The sequence below is a fragment of the Harmonia axyridis genome, chromosome 6 (genome assembly GCF_914767665.1).
Source record: "Harmonia axyridis chromosome 6, icHarAxyr1.1, whole genome shotgun sequence".
NCBI lineage: Eukaryota > Metazoa > Arthropoda > Insecta > Coleoptera > Coccinellidae > Harmonia > Harmonia axyridis.
Genome location: NC_059506.1, coordinates 28,174,353 through 28,194,494, shown reverse-complemented (window position 1 = coordinate 28,194,494; position 20,142 = coordinate 28,174,353). Strand labels below are relative to the sequence as shown.

The window sequence follows — 20,142 nt, the reverse complement described above, 5'->3', positions numbered from 1 at the left end:
CATGTTAGTGAGAATATTTCATCTAGTTTTTTCTTTTGTTTTAAATGCAATTCGTAATGAATTATTACATAGATTCATCTTCAATTATAATATATGATGTAAAAACTGAACTTGTGTTGCACTTAGATATCATATAACAATCCCTTAGTTAAGGATTAAAAGAAGATGACTGTAGCGATTAGTGATATAGTCGAAATAAATAGATCGTAGATGTTATATACTAAGGTATTTGTCAACATAACGCCATCGAAATATTAATCGATTTGTGTCCGCATCATAAAGTTATTCTCGATTAAACATATCAGCTTACGAGCCAAATTCTCGTCATTTGCGACAGGTCTTACTTTTCTGCTTTGATAAAAAGAAATCTGCTCTCTAATACCTGGTGAAGCAGCTATTACTGAAAGGAAGGAAAATCATGGGTATATCCCGGCCAAACCGAATATTCACGGTTCCAAGGCTCAGTATTAGTGGGACTAGCTCGGCGTAGTGTATTATGAGTTGTTAAAACTGACTGAAACAATCAGAGGCTATCGTTTTCGAATGCAATTAATGCATTTGAGCCGAGCATTGAAATACAAACGGCCGCAATATAAGGAGAGACATGATAAAGTGATTTTACAGCATGACAATGCTCGACCCCATGTTGCGAAAGTGGTCAAGAAATACTTGGAAACGTTGAAATGAGAAGTCCTACCCCACCCACCGTATTCTCCAGACGTTCTTTCTTCGGAATATCACTTGTTTCGATCAATATCACACGACCTAGATGACTAGCACTTCCGGTCTTATTAAGAGGTAAAGAAATTGGATCGATTCGTGTTTCGCTTTAAGGATTAGAAATACAAAACAGTGACCAGCGATGGACAATACTTCGAATCATAAATGTATAACCAGATTTCCACAATAAAGCCTCGAATTTCGGAACGGTAGAAGCAAAGTTGTACGCCTATGTAATTTTGTTAACTTTTCGAAATAAGTCGAAGGGTCATTACTCCGATCAATCAATCACATGAATGATGATAACACAGATTGATATTAGAGAAATCGGTTAGTCAATCGGAAAGTTTGAAGCCAGATGTTTCTATTGCTTCGGAACCTTTTTAAAGTAGCATAATAAGTGTTTTGGGGGGCTGCAGTCCCAAAGCCCCCCTTCTCTAGTGCCCCCATTGATATAATCCAAAAACCATCTTTTTCCTAGAAAAAAAAATCACTTCCTTTCACTCAATTCTCATTTCAAAATGCATCCAATGGGCAGAAAATGACACTAAAATTCAATTGAAATATTCTGAGTACACAAATCATTAGATCAATGTGAAATGAAAATATAAACAAAATAAATGAAAACCACCAATAAAAAAATTCTATATTAGTTATTCAAGAATTTCAATAGCCTGCGGAACTCCCCATTCTTCTTGGATCACCGCTAGCTCTAATCCCATCTTTCGACACTGTTATAATCGCGCCACTAGTACCAGGTACCATCTTCTCAACATGATGTCCACGCTTCCTCATCTCCTCAAGAATATGCTTCGGAAAATCATCCTCATAGAACAGCACCATTGGGATCAATTGGTGGTGCAACCTCCTATGCACGATGGCAAACTCCTGCGGAATATCAAAAAGCAAAGTTTCTATTATCATTTGCGAAGCAGCAGTGAGAATTTTGAAGCCTCCAGCAGCACCAACCACCATCTTGACATCCTTAGTTTTCGAATTGACAATTATCGAGGGTACCATACAAGAAACCGGTTGCTTATCTGGAGCCAACTGATTACCAACATAAAACTTGTCCATGAAGTCTGGAATCGCAAAATCCATCATGTGGTTGTTCATGATAATCCCGGTACTACTCGAGGCGTACATAGCTCCGATCCTGTAATGAGTAGAATAATTAGAAAGGTCCACGAATAGGACCATGGGGAACTCACGCGTAATTCACCGAGGAAGTGACAGAAATGGCGTCTCCGTTAGGCGCCAAGAGGCTTATGTGACAGGTTCCTCCTTCTGTGTACAGTTTTTCGAAATCTGTCGAATAATGCCTGACATCCGCTGAAGTTGTTGATTCCTTTTGGATCAATTTGGCGATCATTTTGGCCATTTTGGGGTCGTATTTTTCTTCCTTGAGTTCGTCGCTCAATTTGGGTCCTAGGAACATTATAAAAGAAAAAATATAGACCAGAATGGGATAGCTTTATGGATGATCTCTTCTGGCATTTGCATGAAATGGTACGAGTATGGAAGATTGTCAAAAAAATTGTTGAATAAAATCAGGAAAACCACATTTGATATAAGTTTCCTTGATACATTTGAACGCCTTAAATGGTGACTTCCGTACTCACCATCCATGACACTGCGATGACCAAAGGCATGCTTCCACGCTTCAACTATACGAAACCAGTTGACACCTGGTAAATCACTCTTTCCCAAAGAAAATATAACATCCAGGATCGCGAGGAAAACTTGGCCTGAACCCGGATTAGGAGTAGTGTATATTTCCATATTTCCAGGTAAATTCATGCTGATAGGTGTGCTCCACTTGGCCCTTAAAACAATTCGATGAGATTTGGAATGGTGTACAACTTTGCTTCCGCTTCCGTTTTGCAATAGATTGCTGTAGCGGTGAGTGGTAGTTGAAATAAATAGATCGTAGATGTCATACGATACATCGAAATAATAGTCGATTTGTGTATGCATCATGAAGTTATTCTCGAATAAACATTTCAGCCAAATTCTCGTCATTTGCGGGAGGTTTTAATTTTCTGCTTTAATATGAAGAAATCTTCGGCTGAGGCTCATCGAATGCTACCAAATACCAAAAGTGATGCCGCTATTAGTGAAAGAACGTGCCGAGAATGGTTTCAACGCTTCAAGAACGGTGATTTTGTCGTCGAAGCATGGCGATGAAAGAGAGAAGGTTTCCGAAGATGCAAAATTGGAGGCATCACTTGATCAAGACTCGTGACAAACGCAACAATAATTGGCAGGATCATTGGAAGTGACGCAACAAGCCATTTCAAAACGCCTGAAAGTCATGGGAATGATTTAGAAACCAGGAAATTGGGTGCCGTACGAGTTGAAGACGAGAGATGTAGAACTGCGTTTGTTTACTTGTGAACAGCTGCTTGCAAGGCAAAGACAAGAGGGATTTCTACATCGCATTGTGAATGGAGACAAAAATGGGTTCAGTATGATAATCCCAAGCGCAGAAAATCATAGGGATATCCCGGTCTTGCGTCCACGTCGACGGTCAAACCGCATATTCACGGTTTTAAAGTCATGCTCAGTATTTGGGGGGACCATCTCTGAGTTGTTAAAACCGACTTTAACAATCGAAGGCGATCGTTATCGAACCCAATTAATGCGTGTGAACCGAGCGTTGAAAGACAAACGGCCGCAATACAACGAGGGACATGATAAACTGATTTTACAACATGACAATGCTCTACTTCATGTTGCGAGATTCATACTTGGAAATGTTGAAATGGGAAGTCCTACCCCACCCGCGGTGTTTTCCAGACGTTGCTTCCTCGGACTATCACTTGTTTCGATTGTTCCGGTCTTATGTTGAAGTAAAAAATTGGATCGATTCGTGGATCGCTTCAAAAGATGACCAGTTTTTCCAACGTGAGATTCCTACGCTGCCCGAAAGATGGAAGAAATTAGTGGCCATCGATGGACAATACTTTGAATTATTAATGTATAACCAGTTTGTTACAATGAAGCTTCGAATTTCGGAACAAACGGTGGAAACAAAGTTGTACGCCTATGGAGTTAATAGCCTAACTCACCTGTAGTTGTTCAAGTCTTCAATAGTCATGACTCCACCGTGCTCTTGAACGTCTTTAACAAATTCCTGTGTCAAGCTGCCGTCGTAAAACCCCTCTACCCCTTCATTAGCAATTACATCAAATGTTTTGGCTAACGCTGGACGCTTCATCAGATCACCATTTTTGTACACATCTCCAGTTTTTGGATCACAGAAAATCTCCCTGAAAAATAAACATCACTTTCGATTATTTGCTCGCTGGAGATTATAACCTCTTCGTCGAATGGCAAACCTATTAACTTAAGTGTCGGCGAGTTCATAATCAGCGTCCGCATCTTTATCAGCATCTCCCCTGTTATTTTCGTGACAGGAATACCATCTCGACATAACCGAATGGCTGGCTCGAACAACGAGCTCCAAGGAAGTTTACCAAACCTCTTGTGCAGCTCCCAGTACCCGCATAACTCGCCAGGGACGGCTGAGGCCAACCCACCCCAAGCCGGTGCTGAAATTTTTTCTGAATGAATAAACAACTCTACAAACTTGGTACACAAACTAACATCTGGTATTCTTGAACATCTCTCTTGTCGTACTCGAGGGGGAGTACTCACGAGCGTTCAAAACGTGCACCTCTGTCTTTCCGCGATCGTAATACATCAGAAGAAAGCCTCCTCCAATTCCCAAGCTCTGAGGGCTAGTCAGGCCCTGCAGAGATAAGGCTATTATAGCAGCATCAGCAACTGAGCCACCCTTTCTAAAAGCATCTCTAAAAATTAAGCAACATAAATCACTTCTTTATTTCATCGTGGAAGGACTCACATAGCATATTCCTCGCAAAATTGGCTTGTAGATGCTAAAGCCGCTTCTTTATAAAGTATTCCTCCTTCAAAAACTGGATTGTGTTTGGATTTTATCTCAAGGTCGTAGGAATAATACAACACAAATAAGATACAAACCCCAAGGAGAATCAGACCGACTAATATAATTTCAAATTTATCTTCGGAATAGTCGAAATCCATCAGCTATTGAATATCTTTTGATTATCAGAACATGACATTATAATGACGTTTGATTTGACAGATGCTACAGAACTTCATTAATCCTTTCTTTGCTACTGACTCACAAGTCTATGGAGATTTGTTTTCATTCGGTATCTTTGTTCACCTCTTATAATCTCCTGGAGCATTACGTTTCTTGCATGAACAACTGGAGAACGGATTCTTCTGTACACCTACCCCTACAGGTTTAGCTGACGCCTTCGATGGTTGGTAGGATGAAGCTATAGAAAAGGATGGATCCCCTGAAGGTGCAGGAGGACGCCTAATAGATCCGTTCATTTGCTGGGATGGACGCAGAGATGCTTGTTCCGATGGTAACAAGGATCCTCCAATTTGTTGGGCTCCCAATGCTCCCAATTGTTGCGAAGGCGCAATTGATTCTTCAATTTGTTTAGATGGCGTCGGAGATTCTTGCTTGGGAGGCTGCTTGGGTTGCTCAATTTGCTGTGATGGCTGTACAGACTGTTGGGTTTGAACTGACCCACAAGGTCCGCAAGATGCTTGAACCGATCCAGTTATCTGTTGGGCAGGTTGTTGAGAACTAGCAATTGGCTGGGATTGCTGTACAGATTGTTGTGTCTGAACTGAACCGCAAGGTCCGCAAGAGGCTTGAACCGATCCAGCCATCTGTTGGGAAGGTTGTATAGAATCACCAATTCTCTGGGATGCCTGTACAGAACCGCATGGTCCACATCCAGCCTGAGAAGGAGTAACAGAACCAGCAACTTGTTGGGAAGGATGTAGAGAGCCAGCAATTTGTTGGGATCCCTGTACTGAACCACATGGTGCACATGCAGCCTGAGAAGGGGTAAGAGAACCAGGAATCTGTTGGGAAGGGTGTACAGAACCAGCAAACTGTTGGGAAGGGAGTAAAGAACTAGCAATTTGTTGGGACCCCTGAACAGAACCACATGGTGCACATGCAGCTTGAGAAGGAGTAAGAGAACCAGGAATCTGTTGGGAAGGATGTACAGAACCAGCAACCTGTTGGGAAGCTTGTGCAGAGCCAGCAATTTGTTGGGATCCTCGAACAGAACCACATGGTGCACATGCAGCTTGGGACGGTGTAAGAGAGCCAGGAATCTGTTGGGAAGGATGTACAGAACCAGCAAACTGTTGGGAAGGGAGTAAAGAACTAGCAATTTGTTGGGACCCCTGAACAGAACCACATGGTGCACATGCAGCTTGAGAAGGAGTAAGAGAACCAGGAATCTGTTGGGAAGGATGCATAGAACCTGCAATTTGCTGAGATCCTTGAACGGAACCACATGGTGCACATGCAGCTTGAGAAGGAGTAAGAGAACCAGGAATCTGTTGAGAAGGATGTACAGAACCAGCAACCTGTTGGGAAGCTTGTGCAGAGCCAGCAATTTGTTGGGATCCTCGAACAGAACCGCATGGTGCACATGCAGCCTGGGAGGGTGTAAGAGAACCAGGAACCTGTTGGGAAGGATGTAAAGAACCAGCAACTGCCTGTGATCCTTGTACAGAACTACATGGTCCACAGGAAGCTTGTGAGGGATGGAGGGATCCAACTTGTTGAGATGGATGAAAAGAACCAGTAACTTGTTGAGAAGGTAAGAAAGATCCGCCGATTTGAGCAGAAGCATTAGCTGTTTCTACAGAGAAATCTCCGATCTTGGATGCTGTCTCGAAGTCGATAACATTTTGTTGAACAGATGTTTTTCCAAAATCGCTTGGTGTTTGTGGCATCATTTGTTGTTGAGTTGGTTGAGGACCAGCGAAAATTGCAGTTGGTCTTCCCATATCATCGCTAGGGTACGGTTGACCATTAAAAAAAATTGGACCATATTTATTGCTTAAAGTATCTCTGAGACTCAAGCTGTGCTCTCTATCTCTGCATTCGCAAATAACTTTCACTTCTACCTTGAAGACATCTTCTACAACCCAAGCTCTTTCATGGACCATATCTTTGATGTGGACTCCTGAATTTATACAAACACTATTAGTAGTACTATTAGTAGTACTATTAATCGTATGAAACTTACCTAAGCCGCCTATAGTGTTTGAGAGATCTTCGATTCCGCCAACTCTATCAGATATACCGATCTTGACCTTAACTAAACGTCCGTCTGCAGCTAATCCTCTTTCAAGAACTCTTCCTAGCACTGTAGTATCGATGTTCCCTCCGCTAAGAACCAAACAAACCTTTTTTCCCATCAATTCCGGCACCGTACCTTGTAGTATACAAGCCAAACTACTGGCTCCAGCACCCTCAACAATACTCTTCTCGTATTCGACTAATCTCAGGATAGCTAAGGCCACATATTGTTCTTTTACAGTTACACATTTGTCTAATATATTCTTGACGGATTCCAGAGAATTGACGCCGATTTTAGCAACGGCTAGACCTAAAAATAAGCCATGAAAGGTAACCTCAACAACGCACGAAAAGCCAAATAATTCTCACCATCTGCTAAAGTACTAGTAACCTGAACCTCTACTGGTTTTCCCACTTTCAGTGCTTCTGTTAAGCATGCAGCTCTTTCTGGTTCCACTCCTATTACCATAATGTTTCTGTCTAATGCTTTCATGGCCACACAAATGCCTGCAAGTAGACCTCCTCCACCAACTGGTACTATAATAGCACCAAGATCTGGAATTTGCTCCCATACTTCTAACCCTATAGTTCCTTGAATAAACATTTTTCATATAAATCGTTGATTTCATTCGAAACTTTTCATTTCATTTAATTCTCACTGGGAAAAATAAGAAACTAGAAATTAACCTTGTCCAGCCAAGACTTGTGGATGATCGTATCCATTCAAATACATCATTCCGTTGTCCCTGGCGTATTCTAATGCAATTCTTTTCGCTTCTGACAAATTTTTGCCTTGTACAATAACATTTCCCTTGTAGTTCTTACATTTTTCAATCTTCATTATAGGAGCAGTTTCTGGCATCACTACTGTAACTGGAACTCCAAGCGAAAGTCCGTGGTAACAACAAGCTTGGGCATGATTACCTGCAGAAGCAGCTACTATACCCTTACTTCTTAATTCTGGTGACATTTTCATCATTGCATATCTACAACGCAACATAACGGTTAATTTGTCGTTATTGTTTTGTGTGAAAACCTTGCTCCCCGTTCTTTAAAACTGCCAGTGGCTTGGAGAAACTCTTTTTTTATGTATATTTCCATGCCTGTAATGTTACTGAGATGTTCTGATCTGATACATTCAGTGTTTTTGATACCGGATTTGATTCTATATGCTGCAGAGGTTATTTCGTCGAAAGTAATTGCAACCGGAGCATCTGGATTGCAGTATGGATCTGGAATGTCATCTCCCATTGTTCACTGATAATTTTGAATTTTTGAAGATATCGTATGAATGTAATGAATGAGGTTTTGAAGTTTACAGCTGAAATGACAATGTCCAAATGAAAATGACACCCAACCACAGTTAATCAGAGAAATTGACTATCTTTTCAGTAATGTCGTTCCAATAATTATCTCTAGTCATAATTTCTACGAGATCACGAGTGCATATATATAGTTATCCTGAATTTATTCTTGGCTTAAGTTAATTTTGCGACACTTCCATGATTATCAAGACCCTGATATTATTTGATTTCAAAGATGATTCCCCCAAAAAAAAAGAAAAATTGTGATTAACTACTCTATGGTGACATCATATTTACGATTATGCCTACCCTTCTTCATCTTCTGCTATTTTCTTTCATTATAGAGGGATTAAGCCACAAATCATTGGTGAGAAGGTTTAATAATCATCGCAATTTTGTGTTACTTAGCTTTTCATATAGTGAATGGTATTTGTTGATGCTATGAAAATTTCTGCCCTGATTATATCTCAAAAAAGTAATGTTCTAAAAATATATTCAATCAATAGGATTCCATGTGGTAAATATTTATTTGGACTTAGATTTGAGCTAGTTAAAAAGCTTATATACATTTTTTACATTGAACATATCACCCCTTGTCAAATATTGTTATATTTCAAAGGAGGGGGTATCTCATTTCCGATTTTTGTTGGATCTTTTTTGGTATATTGGACTTTTGATGAATGTTATCTCCGAATGAGGAAAGTATTGTAACCACAGCTACAGTAGCTCCAATAAAAATTATTGGTATTAAGGTATTTACAAATAATTCTGTATTTATTAAATGAAATCCACATAATCGGTAACATCTCCTACTAAAACTCTTGCAATTTGCCAAACATCTGAAATATGAGTAAATGTACAAATATAAGAAACTGTTTTTTTTTTCAATACCTACCTGCGAAACTTGGAAGATTCTTCGCCCGATGACAGTGAACTTACTTCAATTTCAGATGCACTCCTCACTTCAGTTATTTTACCCTCATCTTCTTTGCTTTCAACTCGATTTATATCTTCGCCTGAACATTCCTTTCTGTATGTTTCACCGACAAAGACTTCTGATGCTGTATCTACTTCTTCTTCTATATCAACTATAGACCTATTTTTTAATATCTTCGATCGAACCATTTTTGTACGAATACACCCTACATACAACTATTTTCAGTGAGAATTACATTTCATATGGATTGAGATTTTCTTCACAAAGATTCTTTGACAGATTAGGTCAATAGCATTCAAAAGGGTTATTGACAGTTTAGGTCTTGCTAAATAAATTCCATAGAATAAAGGATTGCGAACAACTGGAAAGGATATCTTCCGTGCTGAATAATATTATTGATGAGTGAATATGTTTGCAATGCTGGTTTTGTATGATTTTTATATTTATAGAGATTTGAGAGATATAAATAGCTTTATTATTGAAAAAATGTTTCAGTTTGGTTTGAATAGAAAGTAGAGCAGAAATACTCAGTTAACATTTTGTCTAGTCTAGTACAGTATTTGAAAAGGTTCGTATAATGATTCTTATTTTGTGTAATGATGTAGATGGTTGTAGGAATTTCTGATTCTCATACGATAATAAGACTGTACATTTATTTCCTAAATAACATTAAAAAATTAAGTGATTTAAAGAACTCCAAAGTAGATCTTTGTAAATACCAATGGAAATTTTTCTCTTTCTAGAGATCATTCAGCTGAGTAAACAATTGAGTCAGCACCAGCTCTGAGCTTCTAAAAGATCTCTCAAAGTTTCGATAAAATCAGGTATGAAGAAAACAAAAATCCAAACGCTTCCATATTCTGGAGGGTTATGAATCAAAAGAAATCAACACTCTATTATTTTATGTTTTACTTCCTATTTAAATAAAATTGTTCATTCATTCAGTAACCACCGAAACATTATCTTTACATTGGCACATAACAATGAGAATAATCATTGTTCTTTCTTCACTTTTTCGCACTTATCACGTGATCACGAATTTGCCCAAACTATTTCCTCAATCCAGTCGAGGTAGCTCGAAACCCTGGTATAAATTCCTGGATATTTACTGCCACAACCAATGCCATAAGATGTGATACCTACGATGCTGTAGACACTGCTATTAGCAATGTTTTGAACTTGAAGAGGTCCACCAGAGTCCCCCTAGAAAAAAAATAATTCTTATTTAGAATAGGTACAAATTTCCCTACCTAAAATTCACTTGAGCACCCTGATAGTAAAAATTGCATGGTATAAATAAATATTAGGAAACCTATATTAAGTATAACGTGAACAGAACCTTGTGGATCACCTTTCGAACACAGATACACTGTTAGGAATAAGATGTGTATTTGAATATTATGAATATTACCTGACATGTATCACTCTTGTTGTCTGATGCACATATTTGTGTACTCAAAAGGTATTTACTAGCTCTGGTCAAATATGTCACGTTGCATTTTTGAAGAGGGACAGCAGTGAGTTTAGCTTTCTGTAGTATGTTGCTACCTTCTCCAGCTGCAAATAAATAATACAATTTTTAGTTGATCGTAGTGAATTTTTCTATGAGATAATAGTTAAAATGAATGTATAACGACATTCTGAGCTGAGCTCACTAAGGATTTAATAATGAGTAAATGAATAGTTTTAATTTTTCTTGATGAGTGTATAGTGCATGTTATTTATTGTGTTATAATGAATTACAATTCACATTGAGGCTCTTTCATAAGTTCTTTCTTGGTTGTGTCATCTCGCGGTTTATCAACTAGAATTGGCCACCACCCCATCCTTGTAATATGGCAAAGCATAAAAGGCCAAAATTATATGATGTATCAACTAAATATACTAATTTTTAGGTAATATCGTTATTGAAAATTTCGCCAAATGTAAACGTAGAAGATAGAGCTATAGATTACCATATCTCATTCGCGAATAATTACTTGATAATCGAACAAAACTATATTAATCTACCTATGTATATCAATCAACTGTATTGATCCATCTACTCGGTAGATCAACCAGAGATCAACAAGAATACCAGGAAAGTGAATGAGAAGATAATATCGGAAGTAATGATGGATATATAATACTAATAAGTGCCCCCATATTTTCCTTTTTGTCTTTCTTGATGATAGGAGCATCTATGCCACAAACAATAAGGAATAATAACAAGATATGGTGCAAGACATTAGTAAAAAGAGATATGAAGCAATTCAAATCATACACAAGGAATAAAGGAAATGATGCCAATTCAGGATCATAAATATTGAGGTGAAGATGTTTTTTGAAGGATAAGTTAGCTGGTTAAAGAGCCAAATAACCGTGTAAGTCAAGGAAAACAATGTTCAGATAACAGAATGAAGTTGAAGAAGTCTACAGAAAAGTTATGGGTACTATGGTAGTACTGAAAAGCTAGAAGCTAGAATAATTGTTTGGAATAGAATATTGTATGCAGGTACGCTCTAAAACTCTTTTAAACATTTCAAAATCTCTTAACTCACCCATTTCTGTATCTCCCCAACCTGTAACAACCATGCCAACTGGATCGTCATCTTTGTCATACAAGCAAGCAGGGTGAACGTAGTCCGTATAAGTCACCCTTTCATTCAACTCGACAAGGGCCAAATCGTTCAATTTCTCCCATTTCTTATAATTGGGGTGGATTGTGATGTTCACAATATCGTAGTCCTGAGGTTTGGGGGTTGACGAGGAGTTATCGTCCAGCTTGATTATGCCCATCCTGGCCTTGACAGGTGGGTTCTGATCAGCATTAACAATGCAATGGGCAGCTGTCAGTACGTACTGTCTAGATATCAAAGAACCTCCGCAACCCCATTTTATCTGTCCGATGGTGTCTGAGTTGTAACCCAAGGCTACCTAAAAAAAGCAGTGCATAGTTCACAAAAAAATTGAAATGAAGCAGTTGCGGTGGCTCTATTGACCAAACCTAAATTGAACGTATACAAGGTGCGCCATAGCTGTCTGCCATATTTCAATGAAATTAAAGGCGTAAGAGATGAAAAAAAAAACAGTCGCCAAAAAAGGTTATCTAACCTGCATTATCTGATGCAGCTTATTTTAAGTAAAGTTCTAAAGATAGCAGTATCATTATTATTTCACTGAATCGTGGTCTTTACGGCTCTGTTAGCCTGCCGGGAACAGCGACCAAGTTTATCTTTGGTTCTTAACTCTACCTATTCATATTCAGGGAGCCCCTTGATGATGTAAAGCTGACGACATCCTTAGGAGCCTTGGCTATTACTTTGTGAGTATCTAGTACTGATTTTTCCATATGAGTGGTTCTTAGGCCAGTCAGCATTTGAATACTATGTGTTCAGCTATTCCTACCTCCTTTCCACAGAGTCTACAGATCTCATCTGCTGACTTACTCATGCGGTACAAAAGATATTAGCACCGATAGTATCCTGTCAGCAGTCCCACCATTACCCGAAAGCTCAGCTCGTGGTAGCTTCTGGAGCTTTCTGGTATGGGTCGGTGAAAGCACCACTTTCTTTGCTTGAGCAAGACCCGTTTATTCCTCCAGAGGGTTCTCCTATTGTCTCTCTCTCATTGTTGGACCGCTGTCTTTTATTGGTCTTTTCCAAGCCCACAAAATCTTGTTGTCTCAATACCAACAACCTTTTCTGCAAATTCATTGGCTTTTTCATTTCCTTCAATGTACCCATGATAGAGTTACTTTATTATAGGTACCGGCGCATTATATTATTGAAGGAAATAAAAAAGGCCAATGAACTTGCAAAAAAGGCATCAAAGTTGACCTGTTGGCCCTGAGTCCTTCTGTAGGCTTGATAGCATTGGAGATTTATTTCTGAATTGCAATCAACATGACGTGCAGGGTTCTTGAACTCCGTTTGAAAAGCTCCACTTCTAGATATCCACACAGATGAAAAATCAGCACTGGAATCACATAAGCTAGTCGGGGAAAGAGATCAAAAGATGGCGCCATATTATTATCTTCAAAAGATTGATGCCAATGATGCATTTGAAGAGGCAACATACCGAACAGTTTTGACTTTTGGTGTCTTTGGTGAAAGCTAGAGTACTCACAGTCAATTCTAAACCAATAAACAATACTCACCATGTGTGGAAATTCCTTCAATTCTGCATCTTCACCTTCTATGATATGAAAAGCAAGATCTGGCTTTATTTCATTCGAATACTCTTCGCACACTGAAAAGTAGAATGTTCAATTACATAAAAGTGTGAAACAAAAGTTTGCTTTGCTTTCTCACCCTGTGCACACTTTCTGTTTTTGATCCTCGTATGAGAATCCGTTGGATGAGGTTCAGTGCTCGACTTGACACGATTCGATGGTTCGCTGGTGTTCCTGAACCACGTATTGGGAGATTCTGTTGAAAAGTCTACGATGAATTCGTTCGGGCAACATAGAACTTCTATTTTTCCATGCCAGCCGCATCTTCTCAAATTGTGTTTCTTCTGTGTTCGAACAGCTTTGATGGCAGGGGGGCAGTTTATGATTTCTACGCATTTTCCGGAACCCTCTTCTGTTCGACATGGGGCATATCCAGAACCTGAAAACGAAAGGGATTATAGTTCCTTGAAGGCTCGATTGAACTCGAGGAAATCGTCACGTAAGGATGAATCGTTATGTATTCTCTAGATGATCTTTCCTTTCATTTCATATAACGGGTGTCCCAAGTTATCGTATAATATCTAGCTTATTTGACAAGAAAATTGAAAAAAAAATTCCCCTGTATAACATATGTACCTTCCCAATGATGTATAAAATAGGTTCGTACATTTAACAGCCCTGTGGAAGCTACCCCCCTTTTTCCATTCTCAAATGGCACCTCCTGTATATTGTCAGTGGAAATTGTGTGTAATTCTATTTGGAATACAACCATAGCATAGTTATTAGTACAAAAACATTAACATTTTGTGAAGTATGAGTTGCAACCAAAATACCTACCCTTGATGGAGTCAACGTAATAAGGTGGACTCCAAGAGCGCATTCAGTATATGAATGAACGAGTTTCCAAAAGCTTTCTATTTTTCTTATTCTTGAATGAAGGTATAGAAGAAGAATTATATTCTCAAAGTATTCGAATAAATCAATATTTAAATTCTTATACATTGAAATATTCACGATATAAGGAATTTGATGCATCATTATGAAGAAAATTTCTTGAAATTATCTGCATGCGTCTGCTTCTTTACTTTTTCATGATTGAGCACCCTTAATTATGGAACACGTTTTTTTTTGCAAATGTTCCCAACAATCATTCATAATATGCTCTATCGATTAATATTTCAAAAGAATTCATGTATGAGTATCTGAGAATCACTCTTTAATTGATAAATCAGCATTGACATTGAAAAAAATAACGTATAGTTAAATACATATTCTGAGATCACGGATATATTCCTAATAGCCATTGTTAAAAAAGATCTTTGAGACCTTTCAATTTCATTGTCAACAATGTTAGCCAAAGTCAAGGTAGATATTGCTTAAATGATCTCTACTGTTATAAAATATATTGTATGAATATCGTTTCGTCAAAATTTGCATTCATATGACAGAATGAAAAAATTAATTCGGTAAGAAAAAATTTCGGTAAACATCAAGATTTGAATAAAATATTAATATATCGCTCGAAAATATCTTTGGAATTAATGTAATTTTTTTTAATCTCCAGCTATTTTAGTCTTCGGTGATTCTTCAAGTTGAATATGTATAAAAACTGAATAATTCAATGTTTTTCTGCAACTGGATTTTTTTTACACAAATTCCATTTCTTCTGGGTTTATTGGCTCGATATCATTCTGCAGTTTTTTTTAGTTTTGATTCATTAAATCATCAAACGCAGAGAGAATAGAAATGATATGTAAATTTCAAAATGAAATCATGAATAATAATGAGACGCAAATAATGAAAACAATATACATGCTGAATGAGGAAAATGAGTACAAAAAGATCTATTCGAAATTGTCCTATAATAATCCTTATCAAACTTTCGATAATATTTTTTTTCACTGAAATTGACACATTAATGATATTGAAACAAGTTCAATTACCTATTATTTATCATTGGGAATACCCAGATTCATCTCAATGGATAATTTCGCTTGATCTTTATTATAATTCTTCCTATATCATAAACCATGCATGTTTTGCTGATAGACGAAAGAAACTGATAAAACCCTCGGGGATTTCAGAAGACTAGAATTTCCCATTTTATTAAAATGCTTCACTGTCACTAGCTGTTACTGTCACAAGTTAAATTATGCGGTTTACCTGAAGCAGTATTGTTGTAAAGAATAAAACTAAAATTTAATGAATATTTCAATTAATTCAATGAATGTTGAATATTAAACCTGATTATTCTTCAGATTAACAAGCACAATTTAGTGAACATTATTAGTATTGTTAAAATATTAAACAGTTTTTTATTAATATGAGTAGGTAAATGTAGGTTCGCAATTCAGAGTGTATTCCTCAGAGTAATAAAAATAGATAGAGGGAGCATATGTCATTTTCAGTAAGCAAATATTGTCCCTAACATGAACTATCAAAATTGACATGAAGCGCGCGGCAATGAAAACATATCAGTGATACGATATTTCACTCAATTCGCGAGTTTCTCCACTAAGAACGCACTTTTTATGTCCCATAAGGAATCAACGTTTCATATCAACTCGAAATATATTGAGATGAATACCTAAATATATCAGAATATATGGTGTATTCTTATTTGAATACAATCGTTGTTGTTTTTGATTTTTTTCAAAATTAAACACTGCAATGAATAGTTCAATTATCCAAACCTTTTCAAAAATTCCTTTTAGACAGGAAACTGTTGATTTTTGGTGAAGAAAATCCGTTGGTTCATCAAAAATATTAGTTTTTCATTCATTTTCAGCGTGTGGTCACACAAAATTCCATTTACAATACAAATTTTGAAACAATTCTTTGTTCGATATTTCAATTCATTGTAATGTCGCAAAATAGCGCAGTGGACAAACTAAATAACGGATGACGCTCAAACTCCGCGTGAGTATACGGTACAATTCTGTCAATTAGCAGACACTTCTGGTTACTCTCTTGACAGAATGTGAAGGAATAACCTACAATCACCTGCTTTTTATTCATTCAATATTAGCCGTTGTTAGTTTTAGGTGAAAATTGTTATTTAACATTCATAATACCTTCAATTACCTGATACCGCTCTAGCGTCAATCTCCCTTACTGAAGGAGGGTGCGGATGGGAAGATTCAAAGATAATTGCGGAATCTGCGAATAAACACAATAATCTACGTGATGTCTCTGAGGGTATTTTATTTAGTCTAATATACACAAATCCTGTAACAGTCGATGGCGTTATGTTTACAAATACCTAAACTTATTGTATGACATCTACGAAATATTTATTTCGACTACCACTTACCGATACAGCCATCTATTACAAAACGGCGGAAGCAAAGTTGTACGCTTTATATGAATATTCATATAAATATCTATATCTAAATATAAATATTTTTGGGAGGTTAGGCTTGATATCGGTGTAATCTAGGATTTAATCCCATAGAAAAACTCGAAGACCATAACGGCGCCCCCCCCCAAAATTTAAGGCTAAGACCGCCCTTGATTTGTCGTAATGGAAAGTTATTTGCATCAAATATTTTCACGTGAGCAAGGGCGAAACGGTATGTTCTAGGAAAAAATTCCCTGGATTTTCCCAAGTACCACTTTTCTTGTTCCTGTTTTACATAAATTCTCTGTACATTTTGTAGAATCTTCACAGTGTCTGAAGATGAACATGTAAAGCAGGTACAAGAAAGGTGGTACTTGGGAAAACCTAGGGAAGAAGCTATAAAATTTGGTAGATAGCTCTTATAGCCTCTTCCCTGGGTTTTCCCAAGTACCACCTTTCTTGTACATGTTTTATATAAACTTCACAGTGTCTGAAGATGAATATGTAAACCAGGTACAAGAAAGGTGGTACTTGAGAAAACCCAGGGAAGAAACTATAAAATTTGGTAGATAGCTCTTATAGCCTCTTCCCTGGATTTTCCCGAGTACCACTTTTCTTGTTCCTGTTTTACATAAATGCAAATGTACATTTTGTAGAATCTTCTCAGTGTCTGAAGATGAACTAAAATAAGTTCGAAACTGCGGTTACAATGTAATCCTTTAATTGTTATTTCAATTCAATTGGTAGTAACACTTAGTTATAATACAAACTTGTTTCAATAAACTACCAAATGGTAACGGCTGAAACAGTTCAATATTTGTATGTATATTAAGTTAGGGCTTGAACGGACCTATATCTTTGTTATATACTGCAAAAACAAATACCGAAAAGTTTTGATTTCACTAGACAAATATATTAATATGAACACATCAAGACGAGCACTGGATTTATTGTGAACTAAAGAACACCATTACAGTATCTTCCTTCAGTTGTTTTCTTCCATCTTCCGGAATCAAGTTCCTGAATAACCAGTTCATTCCAGATATAATGGTATAAAGTGGTCAGGCTTCAAGGAACTTGCAATTCGTTTGCAAGAAATTCATTTGTACATGCCGCTTAAAAACTGGAAGAACTGACAGATAGTCATTACCACTTGATATGTAGGTACGATCGACATTTACTTTTGTAGTAACACGTTTAATTCAAGATGGATTCTTATCCTTTTTTGGTGAAGCGATTCCAATCTCACTTTGTATAATCAATTGTACTTTTTGAAGGATGTTCAGCGTGACTACTTATTACAATTCTGAGCCATATGTTAATTGGCTGTCATCAATTGATCTTCTACTTCTTAATAATATTCATTATTTAAATTATTATATTTTCTGGTTACATAAAAATTGCTATGAATACTCTAATGAAAATTCTTGGAGAGGGGTCAAACCATCACTGTTAAAAACTATTTCGGTGTATAACCGTTTCATGATGAAGATTAATATTTACTATCCTCAAAACCGCAAGCAAAATCTTTGGCCACCTGATATAACAGTGGAAATCCCAAATAATAATGGATAAAAGGTTGAACAACCCAAACTCATGGACCAATAGATAATTTTTATCATTTGATGTTTCGTGAACAAAAAACAAACAAGTGGAAAACACAAAAAATCACTTAGAGGCAAGAGTTTGAGTACCTCAACTTGTTCTTTATTACCTACACACTATACAGTTGACCCGAGATTTATTATTCTCAGATGAACACGGTGTTTTAAGCTTTTGAGCAATTTTTATGCAAACAAGTTTTTGAATAGAAAAAATATCATATGAACAATATAGAAAGGAATATTTGTGCAGGGTGTGACTATTTTATATTACAATCAATCTCCAATTGACAACACTAACTGCAGTGATTGATATGATAAAGTTGATTACAGAGAACTAGAGTTTGTGGAAACTTATTGATCATTTTCGAAGAATTTCATTTAGTTTTCTTCACAAAAGATTTCACTAATAGTTGGTCTATTCTTTCTATAGAATACGATATCCCGAATTTTTTTCCTTATTCTCACTATTCAGCATGATATTTCTGTCTTTTTATCATCGTCAAAAGTTGTTATCAAAAAGGTCAAGTCTTCGGTTACCGAAAATTCGAAGAATTAAAGAAATCCCACTTTATTGTTAGTTATTTATTGAAATTGTTGATTGTTTTCTTTCCCGGGAATTTTGACACCATAAAAGTATGACAGATATCATTCAGAAAATAAATTAATTTATTTATGATATTCTTTCTATTGAATGCAAAGAGCGTTATTCTGAGCAATATATTTTTATTCCAATTTCTCTCAAAGATGAAATTTGGTTTCGTTTGGATGTCAAGAAAATATTGAAAATGAAGCTATGTCAATATAAGTTTATCAACTTAAACTTTTTCTTGGAATAATGGTAAGCAATTATACAATATCTTATAGACATTATTAACAATTTTACAGAATTTAATGTGAACTCTGCCAATACAAGTTTACTTAATCTATTGATTCTTAGTTTTCGAGAATAGCGAGTGATTTTTGTTTCAAATTTTTTGCAATGAATGCTTTTCAAAGTAATTACTAAAATCTGGATGTAGGACAGTAGAGGACCGATTAGAATTTAGTTCATGTCCTCAGAACATAACTTGTGGAAGCTCCAAAGCATTGTTACTTTTTATTATTAGAAGTAATAATAAATCGAAACAAAGAGATGTAAACATGTTTTAGTATCAAACATCCAGAGATTATCTCATTGAAAAATCCAAGTAAGGAAAATAAGCATTCTACAATAAATTTGAAAGAGCAATTATCTGTGATGAAAATTATCATAATGAAAAAGGTAAATATTTCTAAAAATAATAAAAACATATGTCTCTAAATTTTCCCATGATTTCAAAAATAATAAACTCACCACTATCTTCGTCCGAACATACGGTGAACTGAACAACATAAAACAGCACAACACTGAGGAACAACTGACTAGTAAACAACAATTTAGTCATTTTAAAGAGTGCGTCTGATCAAAACTTCGACGAAAAAACAACCAACAGGCACAATTCACATATTTCAACAGGACAACATATCAAGTCAAATCGACCATTGAAGAAGACATGGCAGATCAAGGAATCTTCGTTTTCTCGTTGAATTAGATACAAACAATTAAAAGTAGATAAACAGCTGCGCAAGCCCGATCAAGTATCTTGCAGACCGTGAACAGCCCGGATTTACAAATTAACTGAGGTTCAATAATTCAATAATCTTTTCATAACTCGTCTTCAGAGATAAGTGGAAGGTTGTGCGCTATTCACCGTAATATATAGGTGGTCCATTGGTGTGATCGTCCACACACGAACAGACTTTTGGGAGAGCTCCTTTCACCTTTTCTTGCTAAAGACCCATTTAACGCGATTTTCGGGATCTTGTTTCTACAACTTTGAGTCATTCGAAAGAGGTGATCTCAGGAGGTGTAAGGTTACTTGGCTGAGTACACCGG

General features: G+C 36.8%; 4 protein-coding genes across 5 annotated transcripts; all 4 read right to left on the bottom strand.

The window, feature by feature from the left end:
• Window positions 1-1,352: 1,352 nt before the first annotated feature.
• LOC123682512 (glutathione hydrolase 1 proenzyme-like) lies at window positions 1,353-4,921 on the bottom strand. Its single transcript, XM_045621155.1, has 7 exons — window positions 4,589-4,921; window positions 4,330-4,535; window positions 4,070-4,274; window positions 3,792-3,992; window positions 2,343-2,545; window positions 1,932-2,148; window positions 1,353-1,876 (listed from the first exon to the last, which is right to left on the bottom strand). Exons 1-7 carry the CDS (start codon window positions 4,786-4,788, stop codon window positions 1,387-1,389), a joined length of 1,722 nt encoding a protein of 573 aa, XP_045477111.1. The 5' UTR covers window positions 4,789-4,921; the 3' UTR covers window positions 1,353-1,386.
• LOC123682511 lies at window positions 4,784-8,236 on the bottom strand. Its single transcript, XM_045621154.1, has 6 exons — window positions 7,926-8,236; window positions 7,577-7,875; window positions 7,259-7,480; window positions 6,837-7,199; window positions 6,054-6,773; window positions 4,784-5,795 (listed from the first exon to the last, which is right to left on the bottom strand). Exons 1-6 carry the CDS (start codon window positions 8,138-8,140, stop codon window positions 4,930-4,932), a joined length of 2,685 nt encoding a protein of 894 aa, XP_045477110.1. The 5' UTR covers window positions 8,141-8,236; the 3' UTR covers window positions 4,784-4,929.
• A 464-nt stretch (window positions 8,237-8,700) lies between these two features.
• LOC123682418 lies at window positions 8,701-9,419 on the bottom strand. The gene is made up of 2 exons (XM_045621019.1): window positions 9,089-9,419; window positions 8,701-9,032 (listed from the first exon to the last, which is right to left on the bottom strand). Exons 1-2 carry the CDS (start codon window positions 9,316-9,318, stop codon window positions 8,807-8,809), a joined length of 456 nt encoding a protein of 151 aa, XP_045476975.1. The 5' UTR covers window positions 9,319-9,419; the 3' UTR covers window positions 8,701-8,806.
• A 598-nt stretch (window positions 9,420-10,017) lies between these two features.
• On the bottom strand, window positions 10,018-19,922 carry LOC123683512 (serine protease Hayan-like). 2 transcript variants are annotated; one of them, XM_045622602.1, is made up of 7 exons: window positions 19,561-19,922; window positions 16,368-16,442; window positions 13,423-13,722; window positions 13,269-13,360; window positions 11,671-12,046; window positions 10,542-10,687; window positions 10,018-10,333 (listed from the first exon to the last, which is right to left on the bottom strand). In XM_045622602.1, the coding sequence occupies exons 1-7, from the start codon at window positions 19,649-19,651 to the stop codon at window positions 10,163-10,165; spliced, it is 1,251 nt and encodes a 416-aa protein (XP_045478558.1). In that variant the 5' UTR covers window positions 19,652-19,922; the 3' UTR covers window positions 10,018-10,162. The 2 variants fall into 2 exon arrangements, with proteins under 2 accessions (XP_045478558.1, XP_045478559.1); XM_045622603.1 differs by lacking the exon at window positions 16,368-16,442.
• Window positions 19,923-20,142: the final 220 nt, after the last annotated feature.

Bases quoted from the DNA above. Each gene is read 5' to 3' on its own strand.
- LOC123682418 (XM_045621019.1), bottom strand. From the start codon at position 9,318: ATGGTTCGATCGAAGATATTAAAAAATAGGTCTATAGTTGATATAGAA. The intron at 9,033-9,088 runs GTAGGTATTGAA...CTCATATTTCAG, and splicing joins GAATCTTCCAAGTTTCGCAG to ATGTTTGGCAAATTGCAAGA.
- LOC123682512 (XM_045621155.1), bottom strand. From the start codon at position 4,788: ATGGATTTCGACTATTCCGAAGATAAATTTGAAATTATATTAGTCGGT. The intron at 3,993-4,069 runs GTTAATAGGTTT...TTTATTTTTCAG, and splicing joins ATGAACTCGCCGACACTTAA to GGAGATTTTCTGTGATCCAA. The intron at 2,546-3,791 runs GTGAGTTAGGCT...AATTGTTTTAAG, and splicing joins GAAGACTTGAACAACTACAG to GGCCAAGTGGAGCACACCTA.
- LOC123682511 (XM_045621154.1), bottom strand. From the start codon at position 8,140: ATGGGAGATGACATTCCAGATCCATACTGCAATCCAGATGCTCCGGTT. The intron at 7,876-7,925 runs GTTTTCACACAA...GTTGCGTTGTAG, and splicing joins TTTAAAGAACGGGGAGCAAG to ATATGCAATGATGAAAATGT. The intron at 5,796-6,053 runs ATCCTTCCCAAC...CTGGTTCTGTAC, and splicing joins GCAAATTGCAGGTTCTATGC to ATCCTTCCCAACAGATTCCT.
- LOC123683512 (XM_045622602.1), bottom strand. From the start codon at position 19,651: ATGACTAAATTGTTGTTTACTAGTCAGTTGTTCCTCAGTGTTGTGCTG. The intron at 10,688-11,670 runs GTGAGTTAAGAG...ATTTATTTGCAG, and splicing joins TTGGGGAGATACAGAAATGG to CTGGAGAAGGTAGCAACATA. The intron at 10,334-10,541 runs GTAATATTCATA...TTTTTTTTCTAG, and splicing joins ACAAGAGTGATACATGTCAG to GGGGACTCTGGTGGACCTCT.